Source organism: Ornithorhynchus anatinus, chromosome 18 (genome assembly GCF_004115215.2).
Source record: "Ornithorhynchus anatinus isolate Pmale09 chromosome 18, mOrnAna1.pri.v4, whole genome shotgun sequence".
Classification (NCBI taxonomy): Eukaryota; Metazoa; Chordata; class Mammalia; order Monotremata; family Ornithorhynchidae; genus Ornithorhynchus; species Ornithorhynchus anatinus.
The window spans coordinates 29,417,345-29,438,389 of record NC_041745.1 but is presented as its reverse complement, the minus strand read 5'-3'; the positions used below and the strand labels follow the sequence as shown (position 1 = coordinate 29,438,389).

The 21,045-nt window shown below is 45.9% G+C and overlaps 1 protein-coding gene across 1 annotated transcript in view; it reads left to right on the top strand.

The window, feature by feature from the left end:
• Positions 1-18,234, top strand: part of PGM2 (phosphoglucomutase 2) — a 28,125-nt gene extending 9,891 nt beyond the window's left edge. Inside the window, exons 7-14 of the mRNA XM_029046517.2 lie at positions 1,095-1,284; positions 2,733-2,830; positions 4,208-4,388; positions 4,476-4,569; positions 5,619-5,748; positions 7,931-8,120; positions 8,740-8,873; positions 17,315-18,234. Coding sequence (XP_028902350.1) covers positions 1,095-1,284; positions 2,733-2,830; positions 4,208-4,388; positions 4,476-4,569; positions 5,619-5,748; positions 7,931-8,120; positions 8,740-8,873; positions 17,315-17,417 — 1,120 coding nt within the window. The 3' untranslated portion in view covers positions 17,418-18,234. The remainder of the gene's footprint in view (positions 1-1,094; positions 1,285-2,732; positions 2,831-4,207; positions 4,389-4,475; positions 4,570-5,618; positions 5,749-7,930; positions 8,121-8,739; positions 8,874-17,314) is intronic.
• The last annotated feature ends 2,811 nt before the right edge of the window (positions 18,235-21,045 follow it).

The following is a 21,045-nucleotide window of genomic DNA, read 5'->3' as shown; positions in this document are numbered from 1 at the left end:
CTATTCACTTTATTTGGCCAGTGTGTGCCCGACAGACTCATCGTTTATCTTTTTAAATCCTGTTTGATCTCGCTCCCAGAGATAGCAGAATGACAGAATAGCCTACGTTAAAAGGGTTGTGCTTTGGAAAGTAGGCTCAACCATCCAGAAATAGGAATATGAAATATGAACTCAGTGATGCACGATTGCCATCATAGAGGGAGTTAAACAGAGGACCATAAGAAGAACGAGGTTCATTGGCCTTCACTGAGAGGCTAGGTTTCCCACCTACTACTCTGGCCTCTTCACTGATGCGTATTTCTCAACCTTGTTGAGGCTGACCTGCCCCAGAACAATGAATGAGCTTTGAAGTGCCTATTTGATTATCTTCCTGCCCTCAATGCACTGTTTGCCAGAAAGTATTTGTTAGTCCAGAATTTAACCAATTGCAAAATGGTTGCATTTTTGTTTGTTTTTGACCAAGAATGAATCAACCCTTTACATGGAAAGCATGAAAAACCTAATGCTTTGGTGTTTTAATTTTTTTATGCTATTTAAGTGCTTACTATGTGCCAGACACTGTACTGAGCTCTGGGATCTAATCAGGTTGGACACAGTCCATGTGCCACAATGGACCTCAGAGTCTTAATGGCTGTTTTACAGATGAGTTAACTGAGGCACAGAGAAGTGAAGCAATTTGCTCAAGGTCACACAGCAGACAAGTGGTGGAGCTAGTGTTAGAGCCCAGTTCCATCTGGCTCCCAGGCCCCTGATCTATCGAATAGGTCACACTACTTCTCAAAAGAGTATTTAAGCAGTTACGGGACCTACAGGTTTTATTTCTGCTTTATGTGGCTGGTTGCAGGCGACTTCTTGGTAAAGAAAAGTTGATTAAAATAGGCCTCAGGTGAAATATAGAAGATCTTCTCCCTGTTCCTACAGCCAAGTAATGCTAACGTCTGCATGTAATGAGGTAAACGTAGTTCCCGGGCTTTTTGTACCAGCTAGTATGTCACACTTGAGAATCGTAAATTTTGAAAGCGTATTTTGATTTATAAACTTAAACCTTGATTCAAAGTCAGTGTTGTCCTTTTCCTTAATGTACCTTATTTCAGAAACATAAACAAGGAATCCAAAGTGAAATTTGTCCACACCTCGGTGCATGGAGTCGGCCATGATTTTGTGCAGTTGGCTTTCAAAGCGTTTGACTTTGCTCCTCCTCATGCTGTTCCTGAACAGAAAGACCCCGACCCAGAGTTTCCAACAGTGAAATATCCAAATCCTGAAGAGGGTAAAGGAGTCTTGGTAAATGTTTTCTTTTTGAAGCCAATCTCTTGTTGAGTATTCAAAAATATCAGCATTAAATGAAATAACCCAGATCTGTTTGATTGGCCAGGAATCTAACGTTTACAGGCTAAAGTCCTCTAGTATTGTGATTCTTGGATTTGTCCATAGGCTTTCTCAGCCAAAAGCACACACCCTGATCAGATCTTCACTGTCAGTAGCCTCATCTTCCAAACTGAAGGACGTTCGTTCTTGGCAAAACCCCCATTCTCTAAAATCACATTTCCTGAATCATTGCATTAGTGAGTGGGAAATCGGGGCTTAGCTTCTCAATATCTCAAACTGAATAATATTAAAAAATATTTAAGATAATTTAACATTTAAATAAAATTCTGAAAACATAAACCAAAGACATGAGTTTATATATGTCGTCTTTCCCTTTAATTTCTATCTCCTTCTCTGGTTTCCTCCTCTAATAATAATGATAAAAATAGTAGTTAACTCTCCCTGTGGATTCCCCTCACACCCCCAAAAGCCCCCTCCTGGCAGCACCTCCTTCAAATGGAAATTGTCTCCTCCACTGTATTGTCCCAGGTTGCATTGTCTTTATGATATAAGACTTTATGACTAATGCCATCCTATTTCCGGAGCTATCACCAGAATCAGTGGTATTTACTGAGCCCTTATTATGTGCAGAGCACTGCATTAAGCGCTTGGGAGAGGACAACAGAGTTGGTAGATACATTCCCTGAAAAAGGGACTGAGTGTTTATCTCCCTCTTCAGTACCTGCTTTCTACCTGGTAGCTAGTTTCAATTTGGCTCGTCAAACTCCCTCTTATTCAGGCAAATCGCTCAGCCTCCTTGGAGCCTGGCAAATATCATGCCTTCTGAAATCAAGCTGAAGTTTGATTCACTAATTTCCCCAAATAAAATTCAAACTTCCCTGTAGACTGTTAACTCACTGTGAGCAGCGAATGTGTCTACCAATTCTGTTATTTTATACCCTCCCAAACACTTAGTACGGTGCTCTGCACAGACAGTAAGCGCTTAATAAATGCCATTGATTGATTGAAATTAGTTCCCCAGTTCAGTTCATTCACAGTGATTCAATAGAGTCTTTAATGTGTTCTGGAATCTCCTCATGCCAGGAAGAAATTACCACAGAAACTACTGATATCAAGAAGGTGTGAAAAGAATCATGTAGTATATTTTGTTCAGTTCTCATTTTCATAACGTGAGGAAGTTTAAGCATGCAGTTATGGTTGGGTAATGAGACATCTCGGTGTCATATTACACATTTTGAAACAAAACAAATGCACTTAGGAAACGCGGTGGCTGCTAGAATTCAAATATTTTTGCGGTGCAGAACCCAGGTGGCAGTGTTCAAAGAGAAAAGAGAATGAAATGTTTTGAAGATTGTCAACATTTTCATCTCGATAAAACTGCCTTATTTTCCACTGTCTTGCAGACTTTATCATTTGCCCTGGCAGATAAAGTTGGGGCCAGAGTGATCTTAGCAAATGACCCGGATGCTGATCGACTTGCGGTAGCAGAGAAGCAAGAAAGGTAGAGTAATATTTACCGAGCGTGGAAAGATTTTCATTGAGCTTCTTAGGTTGTTGCCAAATTGTGATGGCAGTTTCTCATCGCCGGGCCGGATCATGGAAAATAGAGAATGTGCTCATTTTGCTCCCACTAGCTCAATAGACTATTTTCCTCCTGTACCTTAAGTTGGTCTTCCACGGTAGAAATAGTCTGCTTTTAAGGTACTTTTCTGAAAGTGGCATGAATGAAGCACTTTAACTGTATGCAAAGTGCTGGTGCAGATTCAAAATGATCACACATGGTTTCTGTTCCATGTAGGGTTCGCTATCTAAACAGGAGGGTGAATGAGGGCTTTATCCTCCATTTTACAGATGAGGGAATTTAGGTCCAGAGAAGACTAACTCGAGGTCATATTGCCCTGGCGATGCTAGGCCTCATCCTTCATCCTGGCTTACCATTATTAATATTACTATGAATAATAATGATATTGGTTGTGGAATTTGTTTCTTTAATACTATGGGCCAGGTGCTGGGGTAGATACAGTAAGTACAGTCAGATCAGATCTAGTGTCTGTCCCATACGGGGCTCACTCCACCTCTTCCCTCAAGCTGTGATTAGAATGTGTGTCTCACGCTTTTTACGCTATACTCTGCTATCTACTTTCCCCTACTTTCCTAGAACTAGCAAGCTGGCAGAAAATCACTTTAGGAAGCCAATTTATTGCAGATTTATGCAGAATGCTCATAATTTGGGAACTTCAAATAGAGAAGTTCAGGATTAAGAGGTCAAAGACAGTCGTGCCAAGCAGTCATCTCCCTGTGGCCAGATGTAGACAAGCCATTGCTCCCAAATGGAGTTATGGGAATTCGAATGAATCTCTGGAGATTTGGCCCATTCCAGTTCCATCTGGGGGCCCAGAGGTCCTCGCTAGGACTGTGGATCTGATGAGTTGACTCCTTTGAGTGTCAGTTTGGGGGTGGTGGGGATTAACCCTCTGGAAAGGGCTGATCCCATTTCCAGGGTGACGGCCGGGGAGGAAGAGGTCATGAGAGGAGGACTGGGATGAAGCATGGAGCCCAGTCAACAATTAGCGATTCAGCAGCAGGACAAGTCTGTCCTCAGGAGACCTCTTTGTGTAAAGATAGCACCGGAGAACTTTGGTGTAGAGGGATTCGACCGTCGAGTCCCTTGGCAGATTGGCACTACGTCCGATCCTGGTTAGGTGACACAAAGCAGGTCCCATCCCAACCCCATCTGAAACGCTTTCCTCCTCCCCGGGCCCTGCCCCGTCAGCCGATGAGAGCCTGGGTTCATTGTAGCTGCGGTTTGGGCTCGGCTGGGTTCGGGATCCTCTCACTCCCCTCCTCATGTAAATATTGGTGGTGTTTTTGTTTTCAGTGGTGAATGGAAAGTGTTTTCTGGAAACGAGTTGGGGGCCCTCTTAGGTTGGTGGACATTCACCTGTTGGAAAGAGAAAAATCCGGACCTTACTGCGCTCAAAGATGTATACATGCTAGCCAGCACAGTCTCCTCCAAAATCCTCAGAGCCATAGCTTTAAAGGAGGGCTTCCACTTTGAGGTATAGCATTCCATAAGCATTCTTTTCTTCCTGTCGGTGCCCTGGAGAATGGTTTTGACTCGTTTGTCTGTATGATTCTGCCCTCAGGAGACTCTAACTGGCTTTAAGTGGATGGGAAACCGAGCCAAGCAACTGATAGACCAGGGGAAGAGTGTCCTGTTTGCATTTGAAGAAGCTATCGGTATGGATTGGTGGGCCGTGGAAATGTTCTGAGGTCCTATAAGATGTTAATTAAGAGCTTACTAAGCACCTAGTTTTTTTTTATGATATGTGTTAAGCGCTTACTATGTGACAAGCACTGCTCCAAGTGTCAGAGTAGATACAGGGCTATCAGGTTGGATTCAGTCCTTGTCCCATATGGGACTCACAGTCTGAGTAGGCGAGAGTGGGATTAATCCCCATTTTGCAGTTGAGGAAACTGGGGCATAGAAAAGTTAAGTGACTTGCCCAAGGTCATACAGCAAGCACTTGGCAAAGCCAGCACTAGAAACCAGTTCCTCTGTCTCCCAGGCCTGTGCTCTTTCCATTAGGCAGAACTACTCTCTGCTACTCTGTCCAGGGCCCTGGACGAGGCACTTGGGAGAGTCCTATAAAGATAAAAGACTTAGTCTCTGCTCTTGAGGGGTTTACAGTCTAGTGGGGGAGATGGGCGGTAACAAAGTAAACCAGGGGCACCAGGGTCAGGGATGGAAAAAGGTGATTTCTTGAACCCTGATTGGCAACAGTAAAAGAGAAGATATTTCGTTTCTGACCCTGAGGGACTGTTTTTGAAGGGACACTGAAATGTCCCAGCAGAGGCAGCCAGCTGGGTGATTTTGGCCTCCAGGCCCATCCAGTCCTTCATGTTAGAAATTCAACGTCCTCCCGATACCCAGCTGAATGACGTCATCAGCTTGTCAGAGCTGTGGGGATGGGTTTATCACTGGGCTGACTTAGAAATGGCATTCCCTCCGTTCTTAATTTATGCTCATCCCCAAGTGTGATAGCCCAAAGTTTATTGTGTTTAAATAGCCTCAGCCAATGTGCTGAAGAGGGCAAAACAAGAGGAAAGGCGCGGAAAAGGGCTTCCACTCTACAACTAAACCATCCTTTATGGATGTGTTACAGATGGCTTAGCTATTGAGAAAACATACTTTGTGCAGAGTAAGTGTTTAATAAATGCCATGGAATGAATGAACGAGCGAATGAACGACGAAACTTATTCTCACCCTGTTTGCGTGTTCCTTGCAGGATACATGTGCAGCTCCTATGTTCTGGACAAAGATGGTGTCAGTGCTGCTGCTATAACTGCAGAATTGGCTAGTTTTCTGGACACTAAGAATATATCTTTATCTCAGCAACTGAAAAACATCTATGTTGAGTAAGTTCAAGTCGACTGTGGCGTTTTAAAAAAGGGGTCACTCCATTTGGTCCAGCAGTATTGTTAATCATAGAGCTCGTTGTTCCTATAACTTTCACTTCAAGCAGACGAGTTACCGTCCTTCAGGAAAGCTATTGGAGAATGTCTGTAATGTCAAGACTTTGAAAGGGGCCACTGTAAACCAACTGCTACCAAGGAGAAGCGGTCCTAGCCCGGCTGGTAGACAGATATCTGTGTCTATTCTTAAGTGATGAATGAAAAATCTAAACAGGTGAGAGAGTAATCCTGAATGTAATTAGCAAGCACAGTAAGGGAGACCGAGAGCAATGTTCCCCCCCGATGGTACAGATTTCTACCCTCTTGGGAACCTGCACGTACTGTCACTGTGAACCGTGGGCTTCAGAGAGCGCTCAGCCGGACCTAGCTTGGCCTAATCTGGCTGGACCTGCGCTTTTGAGATCAGCCAGCCCACTGCTAGGGGCTGGTCCTACAACGGTAGGAAGGGCTTCTCCTTACACATGCCCTACACCTTCCTTCCCTTCTGGTGGAAAAGTTGCAGCCTTGCAAGCCATTTTGCAGCAGGGTGGTCAAAATGTTGACAGTGAAGGGAGCATTAACAGTAAGGGATCACGCTAGGACTTGAAACAGACAGATAAACCAGAGACAGTGCACCAGACAGCTGTCACTGACTGAAAGGCAACCTTTGTTGAGCCTTGGATATAGGATTTTGAGAGTCAGCAGTTTTCTTGCAATAAAATAAGCTTAATTCCTTTTTAGCCAGAAGGTTTTTTTGTTTTTTTGTCTAGGTATTCAAAAATCATTGAATATATATATATTTTAAATTTTCAGCACAGCTTCTGCCTTGGATATGACAAGTATAGTTTTGTCAGATAAAATACCCACACTGCAGTGAGGTCAGTAGGATACCAAATAACTGACTATAAAAATATATGCTCCATCCAAAATCTTCGAGCTTAGCTCTCCCATCCTTTTTAGGAACAAGAGATTGTGTGGGGCAGAGCTGACAAAAACCAGAAGGTGGCAGTGACTGCCGCGTGTTTACAGCACCTTCGCCTCTTGCAGTCCTGCAGAGCTGAATTTATGCCTCCTCCAGACTTTAGGAGAGTTGAACGCTCTCTCAGTTAACTAATAAACTCCCAGCTCTCCCATAACATGGAAGGTTCGTTCTTGACGAGCCCCACATTAATGAGAGCTTATATGATCATACCATGGCTTGTTCAAGGCCGCACACGTGTTCTCAACTGTTTCTTCTGACACTGTATCGTGGTCTAGCTAGAGAGTTGCTGGTAGATTCAGGCTGGGAGGTTCAGTTAGCATGGAAGCATTTAGGTGAAGGAGATAGGGTGTTTTGAGAACAGCCCCTTCCAGAATGGATACCTATGTGGGCTCCCGGTATAAGAAACCCACCCCTCCCCGATTTATGCCAGATTGGGCTGGATGGGACCAGACTGCCCACCACGGGGCCCATTTATCCTGATGGGTGAGGCTGTGGCAGTTCTCACTCCTGCACCTTGAGGATGGAGGTTCCTCTGAGCTGGCTCTCTTTCCTTCTCTATACCTCTCTCGCTCGCTATTTTTTAAGCACTTTCTATGTGCGAGGCACTGTACTGAGCTATGGGATAGATACAAGCTAATCAGGTTGGACACAGTCCATGTCCCACATGGGGCTCACGGTCTTAATCCCCATTTTACAGATGAGGTAACTGAAACACAGAGAAGTGAAGTGACTTGTCCAAGGTCACATAGACAAGTGGCAGAGCCGGGATTAAAACCACTAGGCCACACTGCTTGTCTCTGTGTCTCCTTTTCTCTCTCTCTCTCTCTCTGTCTCCTTGTCCATGCAACTGCTCCAGCCACAGCACTGCATGTGCAGCCAAAGGAATTTCTCCTAGTTGGAGAAAAGAAAGCTACGGAGTTTGCTGGTGCACGTCTAGTTCCCCTCCCCTGAACCCTTGTGGAGACAGGCTTTGGGGTTCATCCTGTGAGAGCAAAGATAGACAGTTAAATAGTAAATACAATGATGTTAGAAAAGTGATGCAGTTAGGAAAGTCAGGGACCACCATCATTTGTGTTAATGACTCCATCAATGGTAGCATCATTTGTATTGATGACAAGATCTTTGGGTATTTTGGATTATGCATTTTCAAACTTGTTTCAATAGATATGGCTACCACATTGCCAAAACTTCATATTTTATCTGCCACGACCAAAAGATCATCAAGGGTCTATTTGAACACCTCCGTAATTATGATGGAAAGAACAATTACCCCAAGACCTGCGGCAAATTTGAAATTTCTGGTGTTCGCGATCTTACTACAGGCTATGACAGCAGCCAGCCAGACAAGAAAGCTGTGAGTAACTTTGTCCGTTTCTCTCATTTAATACCGGTTCTCCATTTTCCTTATGTCCCTAGAATATTTAAGCATTAGATTGAGTGGGAAACCCCTATGGCATGATCTCTGCCCAGCTGATCTTGTATTGATATTGAATGGGCTGACCGGGAGCAGAGGGCTGGGGCTGAGAAGTGGATCTCTTGGTTCTCTATTTTACAGATGAGGAAATTGAGGCACAAAGAAGTGAAATAACTTGCCCAAAGTAGCGCTTGCCTAGTAGGCAGGTGTTGGAGCTGGCATCAGCTCAGGTCCTTTGACTCCCAGGCCTGGGTTCTTTCCTCTAGACCATGCTGCTGCTTTGACTGTTAACTGTTCGGTTGGGTATCCTGGTCTACTTTTCATGAGTGGGGGCTGGACTCCCTGAGGGGCTCGCTCTGACCAATTGATGAAGGAGATTAGCACTCAACTCGTGGGCCCATGGAATAAATGTTTCCACATTTCTATCTGTGCTAGCTTTTGGCTATGTAGTTTGCACCAAGTTCCGCCTTCGCTTTTTTAGTGAAGAAGGCAAATGGGAGATATTTTATACAGAGCACTGCCCTCCCATCGTTATTCAACAGTTCCTTTCCATTGATAGATTCTTCCCACAAGTCAAAGCAGCCAGATGATCACCTTCACGTTTGCCAACGGAGGAGTGGCTACAATGAGGACCAGTGGCACCGAACCCAAGATCAAATATTACGCTGAGCTCGGGGCCCCTCCCGGAAACAGGTATGGCTGGCTCCTGGCATGCTTTTCCATTTGTACTCGGTTCCGGATTTGGGACTTTAATTGTTTTGAGAGGCTGGGATGAGGTGAAACTGTATCTTCAGTGCCACTTCCAGCATTGCGATGCTATCCCGTAGTGCTACTGACTGCCTGCCCTGTCAGCCCTGCGGCTTATTCATGCCCCTACGGCCCTTTGGGATCGGGGATGCCCAGTAACCAGACTCGCCCTGAGAGAGAAACCACTAGGATAACTTTAGGCCTGCTGGCAGAGAATGCCTTCCGCTCTCCTTTGGATCGTGTTTTGCACTCAAGTTTCTTTCTTCCTCTCTCTTGCGATACACCCTTCTCTCCAAGAGGACCGGTGGTAGTGATTGGCACAAGGAATGTCCAGATGGGAGTCTGCCAGATAGAGGATGTCTGCCAGATAGAGGATTCGTTCCCTGGATTGGCAGAGCCCAGGGTCCAGACCTGTTTCTAGAAAAAGCCCAGTCTGGTCCCTGTCAGGAGAGTCTTTCAGCCCAACATATGGAAAAGATCCTGAAACAACTTGGTTGGTTTCTTGAACTCCCCTGCGTGGAGGAGTGGCTGAGCCTTGTGCGACCACGGTCCCCGAATAAGGTTATTGGAAGCGCAAGGAATGCTTCCTGAATTATTGCCAGCAGAACATTTTGATTGATCTGTAGGGAATTGTCCAACATTAAAACTTAGTCTGGTCGCAGAAAATCTTGGGTTTGTTAAGGGAAAACTAAATGGTGCTTCCAAGGCATTATCTTTGCTGCTGCTCCTCCCTCCTTTACAGGGTAAGCTTGTTGTGGGCTGGGAATATGTCTGTTTATTGTTGTACTCTCCCCGGTGATTATTACAGTGCTTTGCACACAGTAAGTACTCAATAAATACAGTTGAATGAAGAGTTCTCCTTGTCTCTTCCTCCTCCTCCTCCTCCTCCTCCTCCTCATTTTCTCATCCTGCTCCGCCTCTTGCTCCCCTCTCCCCACCCCAAGTCCTGGGTATCATTAACTGTTAAAAAGAACCCCTCAGTAACTTTCATTTCTCCACCCAGGGCTGCTGCTTGCCCTTTGTCGGCCTTGTCAGAAACTTCCCTTCTGTATCCGGCTTCCTGTGGCCTCATCACCCCTGACTCACTCCCCCAATCCCCAGAGTGTTGAATTCTTTGGTTCATTTGAAAAAAAAGAAAAAAAGAAGTTAAACCCGTTTACTAGGGAAGCTACTTTTGAAAGTGCTGATTACCACAACAGGCATTTATATCATTAGTTTAGAGGGTACACCCAGTATCCTACTGCTTTGACAAGAAATTTATATAGAAGAATCTAATAACTAAACTCTGTAAGCTTTTTAAAAGGGTCTTTTAACAATCTGCCTTACAGTTTCAGGGAGAACTCTAAAAGCAGAGATTAGTTTGAAGCTTAAGGACTGTTTCAGAGTATTTTTTGGTATGAAAAAATTGTTTACACAGCTTTCCCACAACTAAGAAGACTATTCAGGTGCCACAGGAAAAACTCAGAGACTTTGAAAAATACTAATAATGGAACTCGTTAAGCACTTACTATGTGCTGCTGAGCACTGTGCTAAGCACTGGGGTAGATACAAGTTAATCAGGGTGGACACGGTCCCTGTCCCACAGGGCCCTCACAGTTTTCATCCCCATTTTACAGTTGAGGTAACTGAGACTCAGAGAAGTGAATTGCCCAAGGCCACGCAGCAGACATGTGGCAGAGGTGGAATTAGAACCCAGGTCTTTCTGACTCTCAGGCCCGAGCTCTATCCACTAAGCCATGCTACTTCTTACTAAGCCCCAATGCCTCTCTGTTTAGATCTTCAGGAAGGCAGTTCAGACTGGAATTCCCTTTGTTTGTTACTAATTAATGCACTAAGAATACCTGCAAGAAGGCTTTTAAAATATTGAGATCTCAGATCTTCCTGCCTCCCCCGAGAGATTGTCCTAAGCTCCTTGGGGACAGGGATAATGAAAACAGATGTTATAATACTCTCCCAAGGGCTCAACACAGTGCTGTCTACCAGAATAGGCGCTTAGTAAATACCACAGATGGACTGATTGATCCTACCTCAGTGGACGGCCTATCGTCATGTTGTGCGGGCTGTTGGCTCATTGTGCTTGTGAAGAAAAATGGGATACTTTGGTGGGAGCCTTCAAGGAGGAAATGGAAAGGCTCAAATGTGTTTGTCTCACCTGAGGCCAAGCTGTTCATCCATTCGCCTTCCCTTTATTGGGGCTTTCGATGGATGGGGGTAGGACATCATCAGTTACAGACCCCTCTGAAGAGAAGGAGCGTGGCTCAGTGGAAGGAACCCAGGCTTGGGAGTCAGAGGTCATGGGTTCTAATCCCGGATCCACTACTTGCCAGCTGTGTGACTTTGGGCAAGTCTCTTCAATTCTCTGTCAGTAACCTCATCTGTGAAATGGGGATTAAAAACTGTGAGTCCCAAGTGGGACAACCTGATGACCTTGTATCCCCCCCATTGCTTAGAACAGTGCTTTGCACATGGTCAGCGCTTAACAAATACCACCATTATTATTATTACTGTAACCCACCAGCTCCGGTGCTAGAAATCCTGTAGCAGTGAGAAATCCTCTCAATGACTCAAGTGAATGTTCTTTTAGAGTCCCAGGTAGCATGGCCTAGTGGAAAGACCATGGAACTGGGAGACAAGAGGCCCAGGTTCTATTCCTGGCTCTACCACTTTGCGTGCTGTTTGACCGTGGATGATTCATGTAGCTTTTCTGTGCCTCAATTTCCTCCATAGTAAAATGGGGGTAAGATCCTTGCTCTGCATCCCTCTTAGGCTCTGTGTCCAGTCCAGTTTCTCATCTTATTATCTAGCTCTTCTTGGAAAGAGTTAATAATAATAACTGGGGTATTGTTAACTGCTTACTGTGTGCCAGGCACTGTACTAAGCGGTGGGGTAGGTACAAGCTAATCAGGTCAGACGCAGTCCCTATCCGATATGGGGCTCACAGTCTTAGTCTCCATTTTACAGATGAGGGATCCGAGACACAGAAAAGTGAAGTGACTTGCCCAAGGTCACACAGCAGGCACGTGGCAGAGTTAGGATTAGAACCCTCTTCCTCTGACTTCCAGGCCCGTGCCCTTTTCACTAGGCCATGCTCCTACTGCATGCCTCTAGTCTGGTTCGGCCAGATGAGAAGCCCATGAGAAGAGAAAACCTTATTTCTATGTGGGATTGCCCACGGTCCGTGGTGCACAGAACTGCGACAGGAGCCGTGGCTTAAAATGGTTATAAAAATCCCATCCTATCATCATCATCATCATCAATGGTATTAACTGAGCACTTACTATGTGCAGAGCACCATACTAAGCGCATGGGAGAGTACAGTACAACAGAGTAGGCAGTCACATTCCCTGTCCACAACAAGCTTAGAGTCTGGAGGAGGAAACAGACAATATAAATAAATAATTTACAGATATGTACATAAGTGCAAACACACAGAGTTTCAAAACACCATTCACAAGAGAAAAAGGCTTAGTTAAAGCATATCCTGCCTGGGCAGGGTAAATGAAATGAGTTACGGAATCATCATATGGCCAGTCTAATTACTGTTTCTTTTTCTGCTGAGAGGCTAAGTTCTATTCACTACTGCTTTTTAATTTTTCTTCCCAAGTCCTAGATGTATCTTCTTGGTCAGGTGTTAAAAGAGAACTAACATCTGGAGAGATTTGGAGGTTTAAATCCTTGAACTGATTTCAAGACCATTCAGTCTTGAATGTCTTTTTCTTCATGCAAATTTGTTTGCCCTTCTGAGGAAAAGCAACTGAGATTCTCAACAGCATCTCATTCAAATGCATTATCGACAATATTTATTGAGCACTCACTCTATGCAGAGCACCGCATTATGCACTTGGGGGGTATAACAGAATTAGTAGGCATGATCTCTGCCCTGGAGGTGCTTACAGTATAATGGGGGAGAGGGTGCTAACATAAATGACAAGTAGAAAGAAGTGAAAGAAACAAAAGAAATATGCATAAGCGTTACTGAGGTTATGAATACAAAGAAGCCTACTTGGCTCGGAAATAGCAGCTGGGCCATATAAACTGAGGAGATTAGAAATCAGTCAGTGAAGACCTTCCTGAGAAGATGTGATTTCAGAAGGGCTTTGAAGGTGGAGAGGACAGTAAGATTCAAGGGGAAGGGAATTCCAGACAGGTGTGAGGGGTGAGCAAGAGGCCACTGGCAGAAGAGATCAGAGGGTGGTATGGTGACTAAGCTTGAGAGAAGAAAGGTTTGCGAGCTAGGATGTACTGGGAGATGTGAGTGGATAAGTCGAGTGGAGAGAGTTGATTGGCAGTCATAAACCAAGGGTCAGGAGTTTCCGTTTGAGGTTTTTTGAAGAGTGGGGAGATGTGTACAGTATGATGTTTTAGAAAGATGCTTCGGACAGCAGAGGTTAGTGTGGAGGGAGAGACTGAGGGCAGGGAGATCAGCAAGGAGGCTGATGCGGTAGTCATGTCCGGATATGACGAGGGCCTGGACCAGTATGTTGGCCTTTTGTTCAGATGGAGATGGAGTGGATTCTGGAAGAGAAGTGAAGGAAGAACCAACTGGATTTGGCAACAGCCTGGATGTGGGGGTTGAAACACAGTGAAGAGCCAAGAACAGTGCCAAACTTATGGGCTTGAGAAATGGGGAGGTTGGTGGTGTTGCGGGTTATGTGGTGGATTTGGGAGGGAAGATGAGCTCAGTTTTGGACATGCTGAGTGTGAAAGCCCAGTTGGACATTCAGGCGGGAATGTGTGATTGTAAAGATGGAGATTGTTCTGGGCCAGTGCAGTAGAATTGGGAGTCAACTGCATTTCAAATGTACTCAAAGCCGAGGGAGGGAGTGCAAATTGAGAAGAGAAGGAGACCCAGAACAGAGCTTTGAGGTTGCCCACAGATAGGGTGTGGGAAGCAGATGAGAGCTGGCAAGAGAAACCAAGAAGGAGCAGCCAAAGAAGTTGGAAGAGAACCAGAAGAGAGGCCAGAAAAACCAAGGTAGCGTGTGATTCCAGGAGAAGGGAGTGGTCCACAATGTCAAAGGCACTTAGAGGAGAAAGGAAAATTAGGGTAGAGCATGTGAGATGTAGCAGTTTCAGTGAAATGAAAGGGGTGGAAAGTGGATTGTAGGGGACCAGAAGTGAGTTGGAGCAGAAAAAGAGAAGCGCAGTGGGAGGAGGAAGGATAGCTGGAGCGTGCAAGAGGGATAGGGGAAGACTGAGACCAGGGCATGATTGCCAATCCTCCTTCCAGGAGGAGAGAAGTGTCTTTAGTAGATGAAAAGGGATGGAGTCAGAGGAGAGAGTGGTAGCAGTAAGTTTTGAAAGCAAACGGACGATCTGTTGAATGAAACTTTCACTTCTGAAAAATTTGAGGATCAAATGGGTAGCTTCTGGGGCGTAGCTGTGGCCGCTTTCAAAACCCTAGATGGTCTGGCCAGTTTCCTTTTTGGAAGTGACGTTTCAGTTCCTACCCCCAGGGCACCTGGCTCCGGTAAGCACGCTGTCACCCCTCTAAATCCGGTTCTGGCCCGGGCACGTGCAAAGCCTGCTCAAGCGTGTGAAAAGCTGTGGGCGGCTACCGTTTTAGCCCAGCGAGCTTTCCCCTGTGTTCATCTTTCCCGCGCTTGCTTGGGTCTTGTCGTTTGGGTGTCTCTTCTCCCTCTGCTCCCTTGAGTTCCCACACACTCTGGGAGTGCCCGTCAGGAGTCAGGCTGTTTGCCAATTCTGTTTGCTGGCGCCTTGAGTGTCGGGACATTGTGAGAGCCGTGAGTCCCTCCTGTGTTTTACCTGCTCAGCTCAGGGTGGTCTCAGAGAGGGTGCGCTTTGGAAAATGTCAGTGCATTGCTAAGTACTTAAAAAAAAATTGTGGTATTTAAATGCTTACTCTGTTCCAGGCACTGTACTGAGTGCTAGGGTTCACACAGGGTAATTGGATTGGGCACAGCCCCTGTCCTATTTTGGGCTCACAGTTTTAATCCCCATTTCACGGATGAGGTAACTGAGGCACAGAGAAGTGAAGTGATTGGCCCAAAGTGTCACAGCAGACAAGTAGCAGAGTCAGGATTAGAACCCATGTCCTTCTGACTCCCAGGCCTGTGCTCTATCCACTAGGCCCTGGCACTTTTGTAATATTCTGGAACCACAGCCAAAAGCATATTTTCAGCCTCATGGATCTACGTAATCATGTTTGCCGACACATTGTGAAGCAAAAGATTAGCCGCTTTTAGCATCTCTTTTGTAAGTCCACTTACATTGCAAAAGGTCATAAGCTCCTTGAGGGCACAGAGCACAGATCGTGGGAAGCAGCATGGCCTAATGATAAGAGCGGAGGACTGGGAGTCGGGAGACCTGGGCTCTAATCCCAGCTCTGCAACTTGTCGGCTGTGTGACTCTGGGCAAGCCATTTCACTTCTCTGGTCCTCTGTTTCCTCATCTGTAGAATGGGCATTCAATAATGTGGGAAAGGAACTGTGTCTTATCTGATTGTAGAGCAGTGCTTGGCACATAGCACTTAACAAATACCATTATTATTATTATCTACCCAAGAATTTAATACATGGTAAGTGCCTAATAAATGCCACAATTATTTTTATTGTTATTGTTGTAAAGTCTTCTGACTTAGTGTATTCTCCAAAGCACTTTCAGCGATCTGCATACAGTAGGATCTGAATACATATGATTGAGTACAATGATCTTTTTTTTTGTGGTATTTGTTAAGCACTTACTTTGTGTCAGGATATGTACTAAGCGCTGGGGTGGATTCAAGCTAATCACTTGAAAGTATTTATTCTGGAGTGATGTGAATCCATCTCCTTGTTCCAGGTAGTCTGATGTTAGGCTTCCAGATTTTTGGTGCTATAGGGAATTAGCCTAGGCTTAAATATACTTGTTTTCTGGCACCCTCAGTTTCATTGGAAGCCGTAGAAACAGCAGCCCCGTTTACTCTTCGTTTCCACTTTGGAACTATACAAGTTCCAAGAGGATTTGGTTCCAAATGAGTTTTGTTGCACCAGTGGCCTGAAGAAGCTGCACTTTTGGCTAAGAAAGGAAGCCTCCGGTGCCTGGATTCCTGAACCAGGAGACCCTCCACAGAGGAGGCAGGCCAGGGGTGTCAGCCAGGCCTGGCCATGGAGCTACAGGTGGCAGGTGGCCCGCGGGCTGCAGCCTTGGCCTCCCTTAGCCAGGGCCGAGCATCACGCAGACGACTGCAGGAGACTCGGTGTCTGCTCCCCGGCCAGGCCCAGAGGAACTGAGGGGTGCCTGCCAAGCAGCGTGGCTCCGTGGTAAGAGCACGGGCTTTGGAGTCAGGGCTCATGAGTTCGAATCCCAGCTCTGCCACTTGTCGGCTGTGTGACTGTGGGCAAGTCACTTAACTTCTCTGTGCCTCAGTTCCCTCATCTGTAAAATGGGGATTAAGACTGTGAGCCCCACGTGGGACAACCTGATTCCCCTGTGTCTACCCCAGCGCTTAGAACAGTGCTCGGCACATAGTAAGCGCTTAACAAATACCAACATTATTATTATTATTACAGATTCCCGGGGCCGTGATTGTCGGGGTCGGGGCCAGGATGGTCCAGCCGTAGAAAGCAAAATTCTCTCCCTCTCTTCTTTCCTCTCTTCTTCCCCTCCTCCTCCCCCTTCTCCTCCCTGTCGGAGGAGTCTAGGAGCCCCCACTCCCCGAGTGGACCTGAAGGGTGGAACTTTCCCAAGGTCAGCAACGGCCCCAGAGGGTCAGCCCGCTTGTTTCTGCCGAATTCCCGGGGGCCAGTCTCTGCATGCGATGCTGACGGGGTCCAGAGAGTCCCTTCTGTGGCTTGAGTCGAGGCTGGGGACTGCCTCACAGTGGTTCCCCAGAAGCCAGCCTGCCAGCCTTGTTGAAAGCACATCTCCCCCAAGAGGCCTTCCATGACTAAGCCCCCCTTTCCTCTTCTCCCACTCCTTTCTGCATCACCCTGACTTACCTCCCTTATTCATCCCCCCTCCCAGTCCCACATCACTTATTTTTGTAAACAGCACTAATGTCTGTATCTGTAACTTATTGATTTATATTAATGTCTCCCAATCTTGATTTATATTGTCTCCCAATCTAGAATGTAAGCTCATTTTGGGCAGGGAATATGTCTGTTTATTGTTATATTGTACCTTCCCAAGCGCTTAATACAGTGATCTGCACACGGTAAGCACTCAGTAAATACAATTGAATGAATGAATGGATGCCTGGTCCCGGCTAGAATGGCCTCACCCATGACTAAAGGCTCACTCTGCCAGGGCAGAGTGTCCTCCAGCTTGTACCCTCGTTGTGCCAGCGCAGGGCCTCCCCCCAGGCTCTACCCTCCAGGCCAGCCTATCTCTTAGCTCTTTGGGAGCTCTTTGTAACTACGTATCCTGTCTGGCTTCTTTTCTTCCAGCGACCCTGAGCTGCTGAAAAAGGAACTGAACGATCTGGCCGATGCCATTGAAAAGCACTTCTTTCAGCCAGAAAAGAACAATCTGCAACCCAAGGCAGAGTAAAGACCACGCCATCCTCAGGCCACACTATCTGGCCCAGATCGATTGGGAACAGTTCTGCTGAGCTTTACCAGGAGAGCAACTTTCTAAGAGGGATTGGTATTTATTAAAACACTTACTATGTGCAAAGCACTGAACTAAGTTCGGGGAGAGAATATACATGGGGGAAATTTCCTGTCCCTCGGAGGGCTCACAATCAAAGATTCAGTGCTCTGCAAATTATCACTCAAACTATTTGCAGTTTACAAAGATGAATTGCTCACCGTATCCAGATAATATGCTTTAAAGTGGAGGGGAGCGCCTGCTTGTCTTCTAAAGGAGATGACCATTCCATCTCCTGAGCTTTCTAAAACAGCTTTCATTAGTCACTTTAAGTAGAGCCATTTGTAAAATAATCTAATCATGTGCCTTAAATTCACAGAAATGACTGTTCTGGGGGGATAACCCTGAGTTATTTCTGCTCAGATTGAAGTAGCCAACAATGCACTCACAGATTACGTTTTTGTTAACCGCCAATTCTCAATGGCATTTCTGGCTTCCGTGCAATCATAGGGTCACCCATTGAAAAGCACTCCTCATTATTCCCAACCTAGGGAATAAACTCTTCAAAGGCCCTCAGATTGTAAATTGTCCATTTTAGATTGCCGGGTGTTTAAAGAGATGCCTGTAAAAATGACCATTTATCTTCCATAGCCTTCTGCTAAAAACATGATTTTTTTACAAGTTTTTCAATTGCTTCATTTTGTGAAAATAAAATGTATTTTCCTTATTGGATGGCTGTGTGGAATCATGAAAACCAAGAAACTGCTAACTTGAAAAACAGTCCATTTTTTCTCTAACGGTAGCTTAATGACTTCTTTTGCTCTGTGTGATTTATTTAATGAAGATTCAGGATGGATTTGATGCTGTGCAAGACTTCAGAGAAGTAAGCAGCAGTAAATCGTGACCTCAGTTTAACTGTTGTGTTTTATACCTGCCAGGGTTTTTCATCTGAGACAGAGTGGCCCATGGGAACTCTTTCCGGGAAAACTGTTCCAAAAATAACGCCCTCCTCCTCTTCTTTTCTTCCTCCCCACTTGCTCCCTCACTCATTCATTCACAACAACACTGTGAGCATGCCCAGATTAGTAGCTCTTATGAATCAGTCAATCAATAGTATTTATTGACCACTTACTATGTGCTGAGCACTATACTAAGTGCTGTATAGTACAATAGAATTAGTGGACACGTTCCCTACCCATAATGAGCTTAGTCTTTGTAAGCGCTTAACAAATACCAACATTATTATTATGAAAGCATCCATAGCTTTTTCACCTTTCTCCTGCAGTTCACCTTAAATCCAAAGTATCGAAGACACCCCACTGTACAAGGTACTTTTTTATAGAATTTCTGGGACATTTCTTCCCCTCTAAATGTTCCAGTCTTTGGCAGAACGTGGTAGGCAAGGACAAACTAAATAGAAGCACAAAAAAAGGAGGGTGAGGGGCTGGGCATATCCCAAATAGAATCATCTGGAGAGCTAGATGGATGTTCCAGCTGTGATGACAAGTGATCAGACCAATCACTCATATTTATTGAGCGCTTACTATGCCCCGAGCACTGTACTAAGTGCTTGGGATATTACAGTATAATAGAGTTGGTAGACACATTCCCTGACAATGAGCATTAACCCCATCCAGGGTTTTAGACAGGTCGTTCCATCTTTCAAGATTTACCCATTTAGCAGAAACTGATTCCAGCTCAGTTTTAGAAGGTGCTTAGGTTTGGCAGGTCATCATTTTGGTAAGTTTCCCTGTCTGCACGTTTTTTAGAGTAATTCTGGGCAGATTGTCCTGGCTGGTCGAACTAGGCCAGCCAGTCTGAGTCGTCCCTTGCCCCTTTGCCCCTGCTGACCAGCAGCCCAAAGAGGTGGGACACATCCAGGAACTGGACTGGTGGGGTACCATCACCACCCCAACCTTGCCTGGAAAGATAACGCAGTTCAGTGTCGGCCAACCTACGTCTCTGGGCCCCTGGAGAAGCCCCCCTTGACACCTTGGCAAGATGTGTTAAAAATGTAGTTGAGAATCTCATTAATTTGGGAAAACGAAAGATTCCACTAGCAACGCTGTTAGAGACTCATCCTGGCACCCTGGTCGTTTCCCTGGCTGACCCACTGCTGCAGTCACGCTTCTCTATTTTGAGCAGTTTTCACAGGAGCAGTCAGCTGTTCCCACAGCCGGAGGCCAGGGTTTGCTTGTGACCGGAGGCCAGCTCCATCCCGCGGCTGGGCAGGCAGCAAGATCTCATTGAGCTGCAGGGACCCCGGCTCCTGGGCCGAGAGGCAGCCAGACTCCATCTCCCTGCTGGGCTCAGCAGGAGACGCTTGGGCCCAGACTCAAGGACTCCTCCTCAACCTTCCCTTCCCCCATCGATGGACCTCCACTCACAAGTGGAAGTCTAGCCGCACACTGAGGAAAAATCCAGCCTTATCTGGGGGATCCGCAGATCAGCTCTAAAGTGGAAGCAGTGGGGTGAGGAAGGCCAAACTGTCTTAACGGTCAGAACTTAAACAGGGTTGTTATTTACTGAGTGGATTTGACTGGGTTCCAGACAGGATTATAATAATGGCCCCAGGGGACAGTAATAACCTTTGAGGTGTTAAAGCAGAAAATAAACTCTGTTGTTGCCAGCGTACTTGGCCCCCTTCTACCTATTAGTTCTCCCTCTGTGGCCTAGACTCCCAGACATTCCTTCAGCGGGGCCTTCTGCCCACAGTCTTTGGACCTACCTGAGTCTATTACATTATGGCGCTTGTTTTTGTTTCCAGGATTATTTCTGGCCTCAGAGGGTGTCCGGCTCAAGTTCAGTATTGATGTGAGAGGGGGAACCCCTATTTTCAGTTTACTCAAAAACCCAGATCAATAGCGATGGGGCTTTTCTCGTATGAATGAGATGCAGAAGCAATGTGACCTAGTGGAAAGAGCAGGGTCCTGGGAGTCAGAGAACCTGAGTTCTAGACCCTGCCTCAGTCACTTGTCTGCTGAGTGACCTGGGGCAAGTCACAACTTCTCTGTGCCTCAGTTACCTCATCTATAAAATGGAGATTAAGACTGAGCCCTATGTAGGACAGGGACTGTGTCCAATCTGATTCTTTTATCTATCCCAGGGCTTAGTACGGTGCCTGGCACATAGTGAGCACTTAAATACCATAAAAAGCAGTTCCCCAAATGCCAGCAGACTGTCAGATTCATCTCTGCGAACAGAAGGCAATTCCCAGCATCACTGCAAGCTGCCCCACGTTTCTATTGCCCAATGTCAGATAAGTGAGGTAACAGAAAGGAAACCTTGCAAATGAAACAGCTCAAGTGACCAATCCTGGATTTGGGGGATTGGAAGGACAGTGCAAGGGAACCAGCGGCTATTGGGTGCTTTTCTAGTGCAGGAGACCTCATGGCCTCCCAAGGAGAAGCAGCCTGGCCTAATGGAAAGAGCACGGGCCTGAGAGTCAAAGAACCTGGGTTCTAATCCCAGCTCTGCCACTTGTCTGCTGTGTGACCTTGGGCAAATTAACTTCTCTGGACCTGTTAGTTTATCTGTAAAATGGGGATTAAATCCTCCCTCCAATTTAGATTGTAAGCCCCATGCAGGA